General features: G+C 47.2%; 1 protein-coding gene across 1 annotated transcript; it reads right to left on the minus strand.

Annotated features, from left to right (window-relative positions):
• Positions 1-13,809: 13,809 nt before the first annotated feature.
• On the minus strand, positions 13,810-17,409 carry Olr1088 (olfactory receptor 1088). Its single transcript, XM_063264373.1, has 2 exons — positions 17,362-17,409; positions 13,810-15,240 (listed from the first exon to the last, which is right to left on the minus strand). Exons 1-2 carry the CDS (start codon positions 17,362-17,364, stop codon positions 14,287-14,289), a joined length of 957 nt encoding a protein of 318 aa, XP_063120443.1. The 5' UTR covers positions 17,365-17,409; the 3' UTR covers positions 13,810-14,286.
• Between the last annotated feature and the right edge of the window lie 505 nt (positions 17,410-17,914).

Here is a 17,914-nt window from a genome sequence, read left to right on the forward strand (position 1 = left end):
GAGCTTCCAGGGACTAAGCCACGAACTAAAGACTATACATGGACTGACCCTGGACTCTGACCTCATAGGTAGCAATGAATATCCTAGTAAGAGCACCAGTGGAAGGGGAAGCCCTGGGTCCTGCTAAGACTGAACCCCCAGTGAACTAGACTGGTGGGGGGAGGGCGGCAATGGGGGGAGGGTTGGGAGGGGAACACCCATAAGGAAGGGGAGGGGGGAGGGGGATGTTTGCCCAGATACCGGGAAAGGGAATAACACTCGAAATGTATATAAGAAATACTCAAGTTAATAAAAAAAAAAAATCAAAAAAAAAAAAAAGACCCTGTTGACTGACTGAACTGGCTTGGTCAGACCCAGAAAAACCAACACAGCATGTGTAAGACTCAAAGTGAGTCTTAACTACCGGGAGATCCCCCCTCCCCCCAAGTGAGACAGGAGAATGGGGTTCTATGCAAATGCAAGAGTTTCTGGTGCTTCAGGGTTGACCCTCAATCAGCCCCTCATGGCGAGTGACTAGAAGGTGACCCTGAATGGCTATTACAAACAGTTTTAATACTTTTTAGGGGCACAGGTTACCTCAGCAAGGTTACAGTTCAAACTTCTTGGCTAAGCATATTAGCCTTTAAATCTATTGGCTAACAAGGATCAGTCAGTACATTCTGAGAATTTTCTACTCTAGAATGTTCCTGTGAGTGGAGAATGGAACCTGGCCTAGCCTTGCCCCGAGGTGGGTGGGTACAAAACTGGTGAAAGCCCCTAAGGTACTTTGCATGTATTCATGAATTAAGTGGATATTAGCTGTTAAGCAAAGGATAATCAGGATACAACCCAGAGAGGATAAGTAACAAGGAGACTCTAGGGAAGATCATTGAATCTCTCTGGGAAAGGGAACTAGAAAAGATTTTGCAGGTTGACAGGGGATGCATGAGGGTGGAAACAGGAATGATCAGGAGTAAAGTGGAAACTTAAGGGTTCTTTGGACAGTCAGTTGTGTTGGATGGTGTTTTGCTGGGGCAAATACATAAAGGAACTTTTAGCTGAAGTGGACACAGGTAAAAGGCTAAGGCAGACTCATGAAGGACCTTTTAGCTTCAGCAGACACAGGAAAAAGGATGTTCTGCTAAAGCAAGCATGTGAAAGACACGTGATGAAGGACTCTTTGCTAACGACATGCATGTATCTACTGGGTCTGTCTTACATTGTGTAGTTGAGCTCCATTTGTCAGGACTCCATAGAAAAACTCGCCAAAAAACTTCTGGTGGTGTGCTGCAGTTTCTTGCCACCTGCACGAACCCGGGCTGAGGCAAAACCCATGGAGGGCACATGATGTTTGGAGAGAGTATAAAAAAGACTCGAGGGCTGGAGAGAGATGGCTCAGCGGTTAAGAGCACTGACTGCTCTTCCAGAGGTCCTGAGTTCAAATCCCAGCAACCACATGGTGGTTCACAACCATCTGTAATGGGATCTGATGCCCTCTTCTGGTGTGTCTGAGGACAGCGACAGTGTACTTACATATAATAAATAAGTAAATAAATCTTTAAAAAATAAAATAAAAAGGACTCGATAGACAGTGGCTGAGGCTGAGCTTGTCTTGTTTACGGAGCTAGCTGTACAGTGCTTGTTGGTCTCATATCTTCGCTGATCTTTCCTGAGAGAAGCACAGCAGAGAACTTCTCCTGCTGTCCCTCCTGCTGCTGACCCCTGCCGAGGCTGAGGCCTGACTGCCTCTGCTAGCTAGTGCCATCTCTGCTTTTTTCCTGTTTGCTATCCCAACTCTCCCGAACTTGACGGCTAGTGTATCTGTGAAATGTTTTCAAGTAGATTGAGCTGCCGATGCTGTGAACCGAACTACCAATTTCCAGACAATGAAGATGGGAATTGCTCCAAAGAAGCCTTTCTAAACAGGTCCCGTTCCCCTGTATCCTTTCTTTTTCCAATACCTCTGGTGTGCGGTGGGCTAGAAGGGAGATTAAAGCATTTAAGTAGCATCAATAAAAGTAGACCATGAAAAAAAATTAAAGTTACACAGTGGGGATCAGGTTGGGTAGGGAGAGACAGAGGGATAAAGTATGGGGAGAGACAATTGGAATAGCAAGGGCACTTTAGGGGACAATGTAGAAAACTAGGGTTGTAGAAACTTCCTGTAATATATGAAGGAGAGCTTGGTAACAGAGAATATGTAGCTTGAACCAGCCATGTTCGGTAACAGCAAAGGTCCCAGTGGTATAGTGAAGAAACACAGGAAGCCTGCCCTCATCTCTGAGTGCCCTCATCCTGCACTCTCCTGCCTCTGCTTGGAGCCAGAGCAGTTAACATCATCTCTCCCTTTCCTGACCCTGTGGGGCCAGAGCAATGCTTCTGGCCTTTGAAGAGGCAGACAAAAGAGAGTCCAATCTGGTGCCCGAATACTGTTATCCTTTTGGGACAGCACTCTCCCAGGGCAGACGGCTCTGACCTTTGAAGGAGGCAGGAGTTGGTATCCTTGAAGTGATAAAGCCCAGTATTCTCGGGCAGCCGTGACCGCGTTATAAAAGCACGCTGGTCTCTAATATGGAAATAAGTTATTTCTTCCCAGGTCGAAAAAGTCTTTTTCCAGCTGCAGAATTCTGCCTCCCTGTCTAAACGAATGCTATCAGGCTTGAAAAACAGCACTCCTCTTTTCCCCCTACCCAATCATGTAACGCCAGGGGCCAAGAGCCCCAATTCATGTATCCTCCTATACATATCTCAAACCCCTAGGCTTGGGGGTCACTCTCCTAACCTGTGCAGCAGGTAAAACAGCAAACTAGGTTCCGGCTCACATAATAAAAACTCTCTTTGTATATTACATTGGTGTCCCTGGAATTTATGGAGGTCTCCTGGGGTTCTCGATAACTGGGCATAACAATAGGACTAGGACACCAAGGCAGCCACAGAACCTTTGACCTCTGTCAAAATCTGCCCTGCCTGCAAGATGTGCTGGGGGGAATGGTGGTTCACAATTTGTGGGAGTGGCCAACCAATGACTGCTCTAACTTGAGGCCCAAGCCATGAGAGGAAGCACAGGCCTGACACTGCTTGCATGGGCAAGAACCAAAAGTTGGATGGCTGAGAGACCTAGGGTAGAACCAAACATGACAGCCGAAAAGAAAAACAAAAAACAAGTCAATGAAATGATTCCTAATGACATTCTGCTACACTCATAGATTGGTCCCCAGCCCGATCATCACCAGAGAAGCTTCACCTACCAACCAATGGGATCACATGGAAAGATGCTACACAAACATTAGGCAGAGCTCAAAAACCCTGAAGAGGGGAGAAAGGATTGTAGGAGCCAGAGGGATAAAGGACACCAGGAGAACACATCCCACAGAATCAACTGAATAGGCTTCATAGGGGCTTACAGAGCAGCAATCGGGGATCCCAAACAGATCTGTGCTGGGTCCTCTGCATTCCTGCTGTGGTCGTTTACCTTGGTCTGTTTGTGGGACTCCTGAGAGTAGAAGCGAGTATCTCTGACTCTTCTGCCTGCTCTTGGGACCCTTTTTCTCCTACCAGAGATTGCCTTGTCCAGCCTTGACGTGAAGGTTTGTAACTAGTCTCAGTACCTCTCATTATGCTCATCTGACAGCCCTGGAAGGCCTGCTCTTTTCTGAAAGGAAACAGAGAAGCAGTGAATCTGGGAGAGAGGAGGTGGTGAGGAACAGGATGATGATTGGGAGGAGTGGAAAGACGGGAGACTGGTCAGGATGTAGTATATGAGAGAAGAATGAATGAATGTTTTTAAATGACATTATGAAATCTGCAGGCAAATGGACGTGCTCAGGTCCAAGAGTCACTGAAGGAAGACCCCAGACTCAAATAGTTTGCAATGGCAAAGAGCATTTATTCTGCAGAAACAACCAGCATTCGGGGATCAACCATTCATCAAAATGAGAGGAGCTCACAGCCTCTTTTTATGCAGGGCTAAGGGAAATTTCTGGAATGTTAGGTAATCTCTGACATGATTGGCTAAGGTTGTGGCAGTTACATTAGTACAGTTTCTGATTGGTCGATATATTAGCTTTACCATTTTTGGTCAGGCATTAAAGAAATTTCAGGAACTGTCTCAATTCAGGGCTCATTATCTCTCTCGACCAGATGACCCAGGAACTGACTCAGCTCCTGGCTTGTCCTCCCTCTCTGTCAAGTGTCAGGGTCGCTATTGACCCAGTGTCTGTGGCTCTCCTGAGGAGCCTAGCTTGCTTCTTCGGGAAATTGAGACTTAAGGTCTAACATTGGCTGCCTGTTCTAAAAGGGAACGAGTTAGGTCCTTTCAGGTGGAACAAAAAAAAAAAAAAATCATCCTGAGTGAGGTAACTCAGAAAGACAAAAATATATGCAGAAATCTCCTGTTACGTCAATGATAACCAAGCTACAATACGTAGAATGACAGAAGTTAGGTTTAGAGTGAGGGACTGTGGGTCCAGATCTTATTAGCAAAGGGAAATAGGATAGGTGTGTACGGATGGGAAAACTGAAATGGGAGGGTCAAGCAGGGACGTGGGTAAAGGGGAAAAGGGGGGAGAGACAGATAAAATTAAGGACCACTTAATTAGGTAATATGGAAACCTAATAGAGTACACATACACACACACACGCACACACACACACACACACACACACACACACACACACACATATATATATAAAGGCAGCCTGAATGAAATCACCAAATAATGGAGGAGACAGATTCCCAACTGGCCATCTCTTGTCACCATATAAAGCTTCCAGTACTGGGATTAGGTTATATATAATCAAGTCATTGGCCATAGTGGCCCTTTCCTCCAGCCCCAGCAAAGGGAGAAGGTGGGGAGAGGCCCTCAGAACCAGGCCAGCCATGGAGACCTGGAACAAAAGGGCCACTTCACCTGATACAACAGTGGCCCTCCCTCTCCGAGCCTATGGGCCCCTAAAGGAAGATGATAATCAGGCCATACAATATTGGCCTTTCCCTTCAGTTGACTTGTACAACTGGAAGTCCAAACACCCCCTACCCCCTTTTCAGATAACCCCAAGGGGCTTAATCTCTTTGACACAATTTTATTTACTCATCAGCCTACCTGGGATGATATCCAACCACTCATGAGTGCTCTTCATGACCCAAGAGTGAGAGAGGACGATGCAGGAAGCCAGAAAGAGTGTCCTCTCAGACACAGGGTCACCATGGATTGACCAGGTTGTCATTGACAGCGGGTTTCCTCTGACTAGACCTGGCTGGGACTTTAATAGGCAGAAGGTAAGGATCACCTGAAGGTCTACACCAGGCCCTGTTGGCAGGTCTCAAGGCAGCTGCCCAGCAGCCCACAAATTTGACCAAAGTACATGAGGTTAAACAGGGATCTGATGAGTCGCCTGCTGTCTTTCTAGAGTGGCTCATGGAGGCATTCCACCAATATACACCCTATGACCCCTGCATCGAGGAGCACAAAGCTATGTGACTATGGCTTTTACAGACCAGGCTAGTAGAGCTATCAGGAAAAAGCTTCAGAGGCTAGAGGGATTACACGATAAGTCATTGAGGGACTTAGTACAGGTTGCTGAAAAAGTCTACCATGTAGACAGAAAAGGAGCAGAGAAAAAGAAAGGAAGAAGATGAAAGGGAGATGAGAAAAGAAAAGTGACAGGAAAGGAATTTACAGAGAATTTTGGCTGCAGTAGTTGGGGAAAGCAGAGAAAAGAGACTCAAAACAAAGAGAGACAGGAAAACCCTTGAAAAGAACCAGGGTGCATATTGTGAGGAGAGGGGCCACTGGGCCCGAGAGTGCCCTAACAAACAGAAGCTGGGAGCAGGAAATCTCAGGCCTTGGGAAAAGCACCCCCAAATGGTGATGGTGTTAGCCCGGGGGAAAACAAGGTTCTGACCTCCTCCCTGAGCCCAAGGTAACCTTGAAAGTGGAGGGGAAACCCACCCAATTCTTGGTGGATACTGGAGCCCAACACTTGGCCCTCCTCCAGGCTGCAGACCAGTGTCCAGCAAAAAATCATGAATCCAAGGGGCCACTGGGACTAAACAATATTCATGAACAACCCAAAGAGTTGTGGACCATGGTCATCCTTGACTGCCCCTATTCCTTGCTCGAAAGAGATTTGCTCTCCAAGATGGGGGCTCAGATCCACTTCCTTCCCGAGGGCCCTCAATTGAGGGGGCCTGTTGGAGAACCTGTCCAAGTCCTTACTATTAGACTGGAGGATGAATACAAATTGTTTAAGACCAAAACCCAAAAGACAGAGGATGCTGCTTGGTGGCTGGCTAAAATGGCCGAGCTAGGACATGTGTGACTACAGGCCCCTGTGTATGTGGAGCTTAAGACCCAGGCTGGTCCCGTCTCAGTGCACCAGTACCCAATGTCATGGGAGGCATGAGAAGGTATTAAGCCTCACATTGACAGACCGCTACAACTGAGGGTTCTGTGCAAGTGCCGCTCTGTTTGGAACACACCCCTGTTGTCTGTAAAGAAGCCTAGTTCTCAGGACTATCAGCCTCAACCAAGGCCTTGGAGCTCAGGACTGGAAAGAGGAATAACATTTACACAGACAGCAGGTAAGCCTTTGTGACTGCGCATGTGCATGGGGCCATTTATGAACCTTGGGGACTCCTGACCTCGGAAGGCAAGATCATCAAGATCAAACCAAAGATACTTGTAGGTCCTTGATAGACCAGCAAAAGTGAGTACATACAGATCATGAGCTTAAGCTGATTAAAGGGCATCCCACTAACTATTTGGACAAAAGTGGATATTGGAAGACACTAGAGGGAAAAACCACCCTACCAGAACATCAGGCCCTTGAACTGCTTACACAAATGCACAGATAAACCCCATTTTGGTAGCAGAAAACTAGAACAGGCGATTGAGGGGTTGGGCGTAGTTATTTTAAATTTAGGGAAACTAGCAGACATGATAGGTAGAAAGTGGAAGCTTGTCAGAAGCTTGCCCATCCCACTATGGTACCATCAGGGAAAAGGCTAAGGGGTAATCGTCCTGGAGTATTTGAGGAAGTTTATTTTACTGAACTCAGACCAGGAAAATATGGGCATAAGTACCTCCTAGTCTTTGTAAATACTTTTTCTGGATGCGTAGACGCCTACTCCATAGAGAGAGAAACCATACAGGTAGTCGTGAAGAAGATATTAGAGGAGACATTTGCTCGATATGCCTAACACCATCGGCTCAGGTAACGGGCCAGCCTTTGTTTCTCAGGTTAAGCCAGGATGTGGGTAAGTTTCTGAGGACAGATTGGAAACTCCATTGTGCATACCGTCGCCAAAGTCAGGGCAGGTAGAAAGGATGAATCAGACCCTGAAAGGATAACTTAACCAAATTGTCCTTAGAGACTGGTGCAGACTGGGTGGGGCTCCTTCCCATGGCATTGTTTAGGGCCAGAAATACCCCCTATCATTTCAATCTAACTCCCTTCGAGATCCTCTATGGGACTCCCCACACCCTTGACCCCCAACCCCCAGAGTGGTTTTTCAGGCTGACAAGGATCTTATGACTCGATTGCAAGCTTTCCAGATCAGTCATGAGGAATTGTAGCCTAAACTGAGTACCCTGTATGACACAGGTACCCCAGATATTCCACACAAGTGCCAAGTTGGAGACTGGGTATATGTTAAGAGGCTTCGTGCTGAAAACTTGGAAGCAACATGGAAAGGACTGTCCCTGGTGTTGTGGACCACCTGACTGCTGTCAAAGTGGATGGGTTCACGTGACTCACATAAACCAGCACCTGCAGCTGACGCCAACTGAATAGCAGACCCGAGCACCCCCTCAAGCTCAAGACCTCCCACCCTTCTGCAAGGCCAGAGAAGCCATAGGACGGCTATGGTGTATCTTCCTTCCCACGCTGAGCCTCAGCACCCCCATACAACCCTACCAAAGTGACTTGGCAAGTACTCTCAGCCATTGGGGATGTAGTTTGGTCCACTACAGAGGAACACCTGCCTTATACCTGGTGGCCGGACCTTGTCTTTGATCTCTGTAAGTTAGCAAAGGACCTGGACTCTTGGGATATCCCCACCCTAGAGACACAGAGGGAGGGATTACCTGAATGTGGGGACAAGGGACTTTCGAATCTAAACCATGCCCCAGAAGCAGCCTTGCAGGGAGGGGCTTAGGTTGCAGACACTCAAAGTTGAGGAGTATCCTGTGAGAAACCCCCAGATATGTGTGCCCCCAATATGGGAGAAGCTGGCAGCAGGCTCAGTGGGGGGAGGGGGCGACCACTTTTTCTGTGCTACCTGGGGGTGTGAAATATCCGGAAGTGTGTATTGGAGACCTGGCTCTTCATGGGATCCGATCCTAGTGAGAAGGAACCATACCAGTGTTGTGGTAAAAATTAAAAAAGGAATGTTTTCTATCAGTTCCCACGAACTCCAGGTGCTACTCTGCCACACAGTCCGCAGGTTGCCCACTCCCGGCGTCTCCCTTTTAGCAGCTCTCTCTGCGTGGTCCCCTGGGCAGTAGTTACCACACCTGACACACACACACACACACACACACACACACACACACACATATACACACGCATAACTCATGCTGTGGGCCGTTCTAGCTTGGCACCACATGCTAGCCCCAGGCATTCTATAGCCCAGCATGACTTCCAGAACTGAGACAGGTTGTCTCTCTGCCCGCTGGGAACTTGGCTTACATCCCCCGTAGCCCGGTAAGATCAAAGCTCTAGGAATGTGTAGTTTAACAATTAGATTTATAGGTTAAATTCTCAACTTACAATGCATCCACAGAATAAATTCACTGGCAACTCATAAAGATAGAAACCACCCACCTAGACAAGATAAAATTGACCTAGACCACCTGGGTGGGAATCATCATCATCCTCTATCTCCATCTTCCTTCCTGGCTCCTCCTCCTCTCTCTTTCCTAGACTTTTCCCCGCCTACCCTTCCTTCTCATTCAGTGATAGGCTTCCCCTTCTCCTAGACCCGCCTTCCTGCATGATGACATCATCCTACATACAGGGGCCGGGCTCACTAAGAGCCAATGTGAGGGATATCAACAACCCTCAGGATTTAGCGACCAACCTAAGGGCTAGCCAAGTGGAAAGGGGGAGGGGTGAGGGGAGGGGGAGGAGGAGAACAGAATCAAAGTTGATTTGAATCTTGATTTAATTCCTCCCCATGGCCGACAACCCTGATCTCCACTTTACCGGGTCCCATTTTCACTTTGTTGCTTGCACTAACCTTTGGCTCTTGCACTATTAACAAGCTTATCACCCTTGTAACAGATAGAATAAGCACGGTGCAGCTGATGGTTTTAAGGCAACAAAAGGAGTCCCTAAGATTAGGAGAAGAAGTACACGAGATAGCAGAGCCTTCTTACCAAGAAAGGAGAGCTCCATGATTGGACCTCACACAAGAAAGGGCGGGTTAGGGGGTGGGGGGGTGATAAGATTCAGCAGATATGACCCAACCGTGAGATGGCTCCAGGAAAGGGTGCTAGGTCCCAAGGGAGAGTTTCATGCTCCTAGCCCCAGGATGATTTCCCAGAAATGACTCTGACAGAACACTTCTCAGAAAGAGCATAAAATGTACTGGCTGCAGGCCACCTGGGCCCTCTGGGGAGCGAAGGTACCCTCCCAGGATGATGGCCATTAATGTAATCTGCCCTATAAAAAATGTATAAAAAGTGCTTGTAAGTTAGAATCTGGATCGCCTCCAGTCTCTTGCTTGAGAGATGGCTGAAGGTCGATCCTGGCACACCAGAAAAATAAACCTCTTACTTTTGCATCGATCTGTGCCTCAGAGTCTCACTCGGGGGACATCTCGAAATAAGTACCACTGACCAAGGGTCGGGGCCTTACACCACCACGGCCTGCCACCAACTCCAAGGCAGCTATGGCCCAGCCACGAAGGAGGCTGCCAGCTCACCTTGCTCTAACTACCCCTTGGAGAGCTGCAACTCTTTGGTCTCTCCAGCCAAGCCAGAACACCTCAGATCCCCATAGATAGTGCCCAGGATGCAGACTAACATCTGTCAAACAGCACTAGAGGATGGCACTGGAGCATAGAAACTCTCCCATGCTCACGGACTAGCAGAATCAGTGTCATGAAAAGGCCCGTATTGACCAATGCCATGTACGAAATCAATACAATTCCCATCAAATTTGCAAAGATATTCTCTACAGACCAAAAGAAAATCCTAAAGTTCATATGGAAACAAGAATGAAAGACCCAAAATAAACACAGATATCCTAAGCAGAAAGACAATGTTGGAGGAATTATGATCTTAAATTATACTATAGTGCCATAGTGACAAGACAGCATGATCCTGACACAAAACAAGATGCCAAGCAATGGAACAGAACAGAGGGCTCAGAAACAAACCCACACAGATACACATGAGGCACGGATGTCCCTTGAAAAAGACTTTATTAAATAGCGCTGGGCTGGGCATAGTGGCACACATCTTTGGTCCCAGAACTCGGGAGACAGAGGCAGTAGAAACACTTGAGCTTGAGACCGGCCTGATCTACAGAGCAAGTTCCAGGATAGCCAAAACGACATAGTGAGACCCTATCGCAAAACGAAAATAAGTAAATAAAAATAAAATAAATGGCAAGAGAAATGGGTATCCTGAAGCCAAAGAATGAAACCAGAGTCATATCTGTTACTGTGCACAGTTAAAATTGCATCAAAGATCTCAAAGTGAAAGCTGAACCTCTAAGAAGGTAGCTTTAAAACTACCAGGGAAAATACTTTCAGATATAAGCGGGGACATTCTGACGAGGATGCCAGGAACACGGGACAAGATTCCAAGAATTGACAACTGGGATTGCACAAAATTAAAAAGCTTCTAGACGGCAAAGGCAACCACCACCAGAACAGAGAGACGGTCTACGTAATGGGAAATGTTTTACCAACTCTGCTTCAGATGATGGTTCATAAGTGAAATATACAAAGAACTAACTGCACGATTCAGCAGGCAGGAGGCTCAGCGGGCAGGAGTATTTGCTCCCAAGCTGGGTGGCCTGAGTGAGATTCCCTGGGATCCAAGGGATCCACAGGGTGGAAGAATAAAATCAAAAGTTGCCCTCTGGCCTCCTCAGAGCACCATGGCACGTGTACACACACACAGAGACACACAGACACACACACACACACAGACACACACACACACACACACACACTGAATAAATTTCATAGAATTTTTTTTGAAAACTTGAAACAATTAAACACCAAAAATTATATAATCCACAAATGGACATTAATGAACAGAATAGGCAATTCTCGAAAAAGATAAATTCAAATACTCAATATATATTTGAAAAAATATTCAGCGTTCTTTTTTTTTCTTTTTATTGGTTATTTTATTTATTTACATTTCAAATGCTGGTTTCCTCTTCACAAACCCCCATCCTCCCTGCTTCTGTGAGGGTGCTCCTACACCCACCTACCCACTCCTGTCTCACTGTCCTGGCATTCCCCTCTGCTGGAGCTTCGAGCCTCCACAGGACCAAGGGCCTCCCCTCCGGTTGATGCCCGACACGGCCATCCTCTGCTACCCATGCAGCTGGAGCCATGGGTCCCTCCATGTGTACTCTTTGGTTGGTGGTTTAGTCCCTGGGAGCTCTGGGGGTCTGGTTGGCAACTTTATTAACCATCTGGAAAACATAAAGTAATACTGCTTTGAAACGCCATCTTACCCTGCTCAGAACGATTCTCTCCAAGACAACCACTGACACAAATATTGGCAAGGACGTGGGAGAAAATTAGTTCTCCACACTAGCAGTGGAAACTGAGTATAGTGTAGCCACCATAGAAATCCACATACAGGTTTCACAGATGTCCCACTATGGGACATCTACCTGGGGGACGTTAGATAGACAGAACACAAAGACCCTTGTATACCCATGTTTACTGCTGCTTTATTCACAAAAGCAAGGAAATGGAACAGGACTAAATGCCCACTGACTGATGGTAAAGAAAACTGGAACACGTGTAATGGAATTTTATTCAACCGTAAGGAAAACTAAAATCGTTGCACATGCAGGAAAATGCATGGAAGTAGAAATCATCGTGTTAAGTGAAACAAGCCAGATTCAGAAAACTGACTCTGGGGCTGGAGAGGTGGCTCAGTGGTTAGGAGCACTGGCTTCTCTTCCAGAAGTCTTGGGACCCCAGCACCCACTAGGCAGCTCACAACTGTCTATGACTATACATGCAGAAGAATCAGTACAAACTCTTCTGGCCTTGCTGGGTACCGGAATACACTTACTTGGTGCACAGACATCTGTGTAAGCATAAGACTCACTCACATTTTTAAAATAATCGTTTTAAAGAAATTTTTGAGAAATACAAGTACCATATTTTTTCTTTCATGAGTGGACCCTAGATTTAAATTGATACTTGTGTGCACACAGAGGGGGTTGTACTGTGGTGAAACTAGAAATGGGACTATGAGACAGGAGAAAAAGATCTCTTATCTTTGTGCACACACGTGTGTGTGTGTGTGTGTGTGTGAGTTTATGTGTATGTATGTGTGTGAGTGTATGTGTGTGTAAGTGCGTGTGAGTGTGTGTGTGAGTGTGTGTATGTATATGTATGTGTGTGAGTGTGTGTGTGAGTGTGTGAGTGTTGTGAGTGTGTGTGAGTGTGTATATGTGTGGGTGTGTGTGAGTGTGTGTGAGTGTGTGTGTGTGTAAGTGTGTAAGTGTGCATGAGTGTGTGAGTGTGTGAGTGAGTATGTGAGTGAGTGTGAGTGTTGTGAGTGTGTGTATATGTGTGAGTGTATGTGAGTGTGAGTGCGTGTGTGTATATGTGTGAGTGTGTGAGTGTGTGTGTGCGTGTGTGTGTATATGTGCGAGTATGTGAGTGTGAGCACACACACACATTTGGGGTGTAGTAAACAGTAATGAAGTGCATCTGGCTTGAAAGCAGAAGGGCACTCTTTGGAGTAGAATGGGGACCCGCAAAATTGAGCTAAGAGGTTGGGGTGGGAGTGGGGGAGGAGGATGAATGTTGAACGAAGTTTAGTAACACATATGTATGCTATGCTACTAAGAAATCCATTATGGAAGGGGCAGATCTGGGAGAGAGGAGAAGTAGGACAGAGGGACTGGGAGGTGAGGAGGGAGGGGAAACTGGAGACAGAGTAATATTTGAGAGAAAGATAATTTTTAGTCCACTATTTTGTATGCTAATTTAACATTTTAATTTAGATGGAACTTTTCTGAGCCAGGCAGAGGTGGTGCGTGCCTTTAATCCCAGCACCCAGGAGGCCGAGGCACACAGATTTATAAATTCAAGAGCCTGGTTTACAGAGAGAGTTCCAGTCCAGCCAAGGCTATGCAGAAAAACTGTCTTGAAAAACAAACAAACTAAACTAAACTAAAAGTACTTTTTTAAAAAACTGCACTTAAATGTGTGATTCTGACCAATGGGCAGTCTTGAAGAGCCAGGGAAATTAAAAAACAAAAAACAAACAAACCCCACCCAGGGCCTTGCATGCACTGGGCATGTATTCCCACTGAGCTACACCTCTGGTCTGTGGGCCTCGCTCCTCACTCCCTCTCCAGGTTAAAACTTCTATGTAGACACTGGAGTGGGGTGGAAAATGGAAATGATATAGACATAGTTCTCATACATGAAGTTCTCAAGTAAAATTTTAAAACCAGCAGTTTTTGTTTAAACACTGCTATCTGTTGAGGGAATCACTAACAGGAAGTTGAGTGGGTAAGGGGATGAGGATTCGGGAGGAGAAAGACTATAATAAAAATCTATTGCACGAAAAAAATTAAGAAACTAAAATTTTAATAATGCTATCTTAAATGTTAATTTTTTAAAGATTTTATTTATTTATTCTATATGAGTACATTGTAGCTGTCTTCAGGCACACCAGAAGAGGGCAGTCCCATTACAGATGGTTGTGAGTCACCCTGTGGTTGCTGGGATTTGAACTCAGGACCTCTGGGAGAACAGTCAGTGCATTTAACCACTGAGCCATGTTAAAATGTTAAAGAAGAAAAAACTGCCCTCTGCCCCTCTCCAACCATGAGTTGCATCGGTGGCGCCCTCTACTGGCAGGTACTAGGCATTGCACCACATCAAGTTCAAGAACCCATGACAAAGATGAGACACTTTATTGTGGTTACATTGTCTCAGGCACTGACAAATAACAGAAGTTATTTCATAAGTCATGGGATTGCCTCCTGTTTTCCCAGTAGGGAACTAGAGTTCCATGACGAAGGTCTTGTTTTTTTAAATATATTTGCATTGATTATTACAGAAACTCATACACACAAAATTTCTTACTTAAATACTCCACAGCCCCGCGCCAGGTTTTTCCTCAGGGCTACCCTCACCTCCTTGTTCCTCAGGGTATATACCACAGGGTTCAGCAGCGGCGTCACCACTGTGTAGAACACTGCCACCAGGCGGTCCTGGGAGGGGTTTGCCCCGGAGTCTGGCCGCAGGTAGATGATGGAGACACAGCCAAAATGCACGATGACCACCGTGAGATGGGCCGCGCAGGTGGAGAAGGCTTTGCGCCGGCCAGCAGCTGAAGGGATCCTCACGATGGCTGCCACGATGAAGGCGTAGGATAGGAGGATGAGGAGGAAGGAGAACAGCACGACGAGGATGCTCAGGAAGAAGATGCCGAGCGCCTTGAGCGAACTCTCAGCACAGCTTAGTTTCAGCACAGGCGCGATATCACAGAAGAAGTGCTCCACGTGGCCTGCGCCACAGAAGGGCGAGGAGAAGATCATGCAGGTCTCAATCAAGGCCACCGAGAAACCAGAACAGAAAACCAAGGCTCCCAAACACAGGCAAACCGTGGGTCTCATGATCACAGAGTAGCGCAAGGGATGGCAGATGGCCACGTACCTGTCATAACCCATCAGGGTCAGGAGGAAACAGTGGCTGCAACCCAAGCCTAGGAAGAAGAACATCTGGGCCCGACAGCCTGCGATGGAGATGACCTGGCTCTCCATCAGGAGATGAGCCAGCATGTTGGGGATGGTGACCAGCATGTAGCAGGTCTCAGAGAGGGAGAGCACGGCCAGGAAGCGGTACATAGGTGTGTGGAGAGTGTGATCCACCTGGATGATGGTGATGATGGTGGCGTTGCCACTGAGTGTGACCAGGTAGGTGAGGAGGAACAAGATGAAGAGAGTGGGCCTCAGGTCTGGGAGGTTGGAGAATCCCACCAGGATGAACTCTGTCACCGGCCAGGTCCCATTGTCCTGCTGTTTCTCAGGAGCCTGAGAGGAGACAGGGTTACCAGAACAAGGTAGGGCTAGGCGTAGATGTGAAGTAGGAGAATCATCACCGGTTTGCAGACAGGACAGAGGGACTCAGAAATGATCAGTTAATACCCAGCCAGCAAAGGTGTCTCCTCAACATATAAGAAGATAAGAATTATCAGGTGGTGTTGGTGCACGCCTTTAAAACCAATAGAAGCAGAGACAGGCAGACCTCTGAGGTCAAGGCCAGCTTGGTCTACCGGGTGAGTTTCAGGACAGCCAGAGCTACACAGAAGAAACCCAGTCAAGAGAGAAGAAAAAGGGAAAGAAAAAGAAAAGAGGTGCTGGAGAGGTAGCTCTAATGTGAAGAGTACTGGCTGCTCTTTGAGAGGACCTGGGTTCAACTCCCGGGACCCCCATAGCAGCTCACAGCTGTCTCTGATCCAACACTCTTACACAGACATACATGCAACACGCATGAAATAAAAACAAAAGAAAGAAAAAATACAATGTATAAATCAGGGCCTGGGGGCTGGGGATTTAGCTCAGTGGTAGAGCGCTTACCTAGGAAGCGCAAGGCCCTGGGTTCGGTCCCCAGCTCCGAAAAAAAGAACCAAAAAAAAAAAAAAAAAAAAAATCAGGGCCTGAAGAAACGGCTCAGTGGTTAAGAGGACTTCCTCCTCTTTCGGAGGATGGGGGTTTGCTTTTAGATCCAATAGTGGGTGGCACACAAACACATTAAAAATCTTTAAAAAAAAAAGTCACAGAGCAAAAAAAAATAGTAATAATAATAATTAAACCAGTATTCCTAGGTCTCCCATCCAAGTACTAAGCAGGTCTAACCTTGCTTAGCTTCTGAGGACAAAGTGAGGCACACTCAGAGCAACATGGCCATAGATACAAGGTAAAGATCTTTAGATAGAGAAAGGAGAGAGTAAGCTTATTTAGATCTAGAAAGAGTTCCTAGATGAGAACTGGTGACTCAACAGTGTATGGAAAAAGTAATGAACCAGGGAAGGCAGACAGCCAATAAAGGTTCACCACTGGGCTGAGGAGATGCCCAGCAGGGGAAGAATGCTTGCCGTTCAAGTGTGAGGTCCTGAGTCCCCAGAACATACTTGCAAGGGACATGATGACCCCTGGCAGCTGGCTGCAACCCTCTGAGCCTCATCTGTGAACTCCAAGACAACGCCCATGAATTCACGGCTGACAAATAGTGCTGTGACCAAGTTCCCAACCCCAAAACCAAGGCGAACAGGAAATCCTGCAGGCGGCTACACTACCAGCCATCTAAGACCTTTCATGAAGACTGGAAACCCAACTCAAACACAGGACTCAAGGTACCAGCATTCCAACAGCTAAAAGAACCTGGCTGAGACATGGGGTAAACTCAGGACCAGAATCGTGCTCCCACCGCTTAGACAGGAAGACAGGCGTGTCCAAGAAGTCACTTGATGGCGCCTGCAATCTTCCTCTGCTCACTTGGAGCCTATGAAGTGTGTACCCAATGGAGTTCCTGGAACAGTCCTTGCCTACAGGAGTTACCTGTGGGTGCTGAGTTCAGGGACCTGTCAGTGTCATCCCCACTGTGACAGCCAGAGTCCTAGAGTCCTTCCTGAGAAGTGTGGGGAGACAGGAAGCTAGAAATCCTAGGGAGAGGATCTGGTCCTCATTTCTTCATCAGGAACCCCTCTCCTGCCACTTCCAGCTCTCACCCTACAAGGTTCTCTCTCTCTCTCTCTCTCTCTCTCTCTCTCTCTCTCTCTCTCTCTCTCTCTCTCTCTGCATCTGTGTGTCCATGTCTGTGAGTGCCCATGTAACTCTGGGCTGCGTGAGTGTGTAGCCCCACAGTCCCAAGCCCGCTTGTCTCTGTCTCGCCACGATCTGTGTACCAGGGTTCTGTGTCTGCAGGGTTCAGAGCGGGAAGGGGCTCCCTCCTGTTCCCTTCTGCGCACATCACAGATTCTCGTGGAGGCTGCAGACCAAACTCAAAATAAGAATTGAACGCCTTTGAGACAAGCTCCACGGAAGGAAGTCACTGTCCAGACAATCTGGAAACCGTCCCTGCCTCCATCCATTTTTAGACCTCTCCCTACGACGGGGATGGGCAGGTGGCTCTGCAATCAGAAGGTGACTCACCATGGACAGGATAGCTTCTCACGTCCCTGTGAATGTCCCTTTCTGCCTAAGAAGGGAGGGGCTGAGGACCCACGATCTCATATTCTGGGGTCCTTGGAGCTTCTGTCCCAGAGGCTCTGCAGTCACTAACAAGCCTCCCAGGGCCAGGCTGGTCTGGTGCTATGAGTCTCTCTCTCTCTCTCTCTCTCTCTCTCTCTCTCTCTCTCTCTCTCTCTCTCTCTCTCTCTCTCAGAACTAGAGCCCTGAGGTCTTTTTCCCCAGCCTCAGGGTAGGGAAGGAATAATTGGAATCCTCTAGGGACAGCAGTCACAAATGCATCCTAACTCCTTCAATATTCCTAATACTAGACAAGGAGTGTCACCTCAGCTGCTCAAGGCTGCTTTCCAAAGACTCTGCCTTTGAGGGGGAAAAAAGTAGATGACTTGATGTTGTAACTTGGGTTACTCAGGACTAGAGTCTCCCAGCCTCCACATGTCTGTTCTTTCTAGCTAGTTTTTAGTCACTAAACATCTTAGTTAAGGTGTTGTTGTTGTTGCTGCTGTTGTTGTTGTTG

This window comes from Rattus norvegicus, chromosome 7, assembly GCF_036323735.1.
Source record: "Rattus norvegicus strain BN/NHsdMcwi chromosome 7, GRCr8, whole genome shotgun sequence".
NCBI classification, from domain to species: domain Eukaryota; kingdom Metazoa; phylum Chordata; class Mammalia; order Rodentia; family Muridae; genus Rattus; species Rattus norvegicus.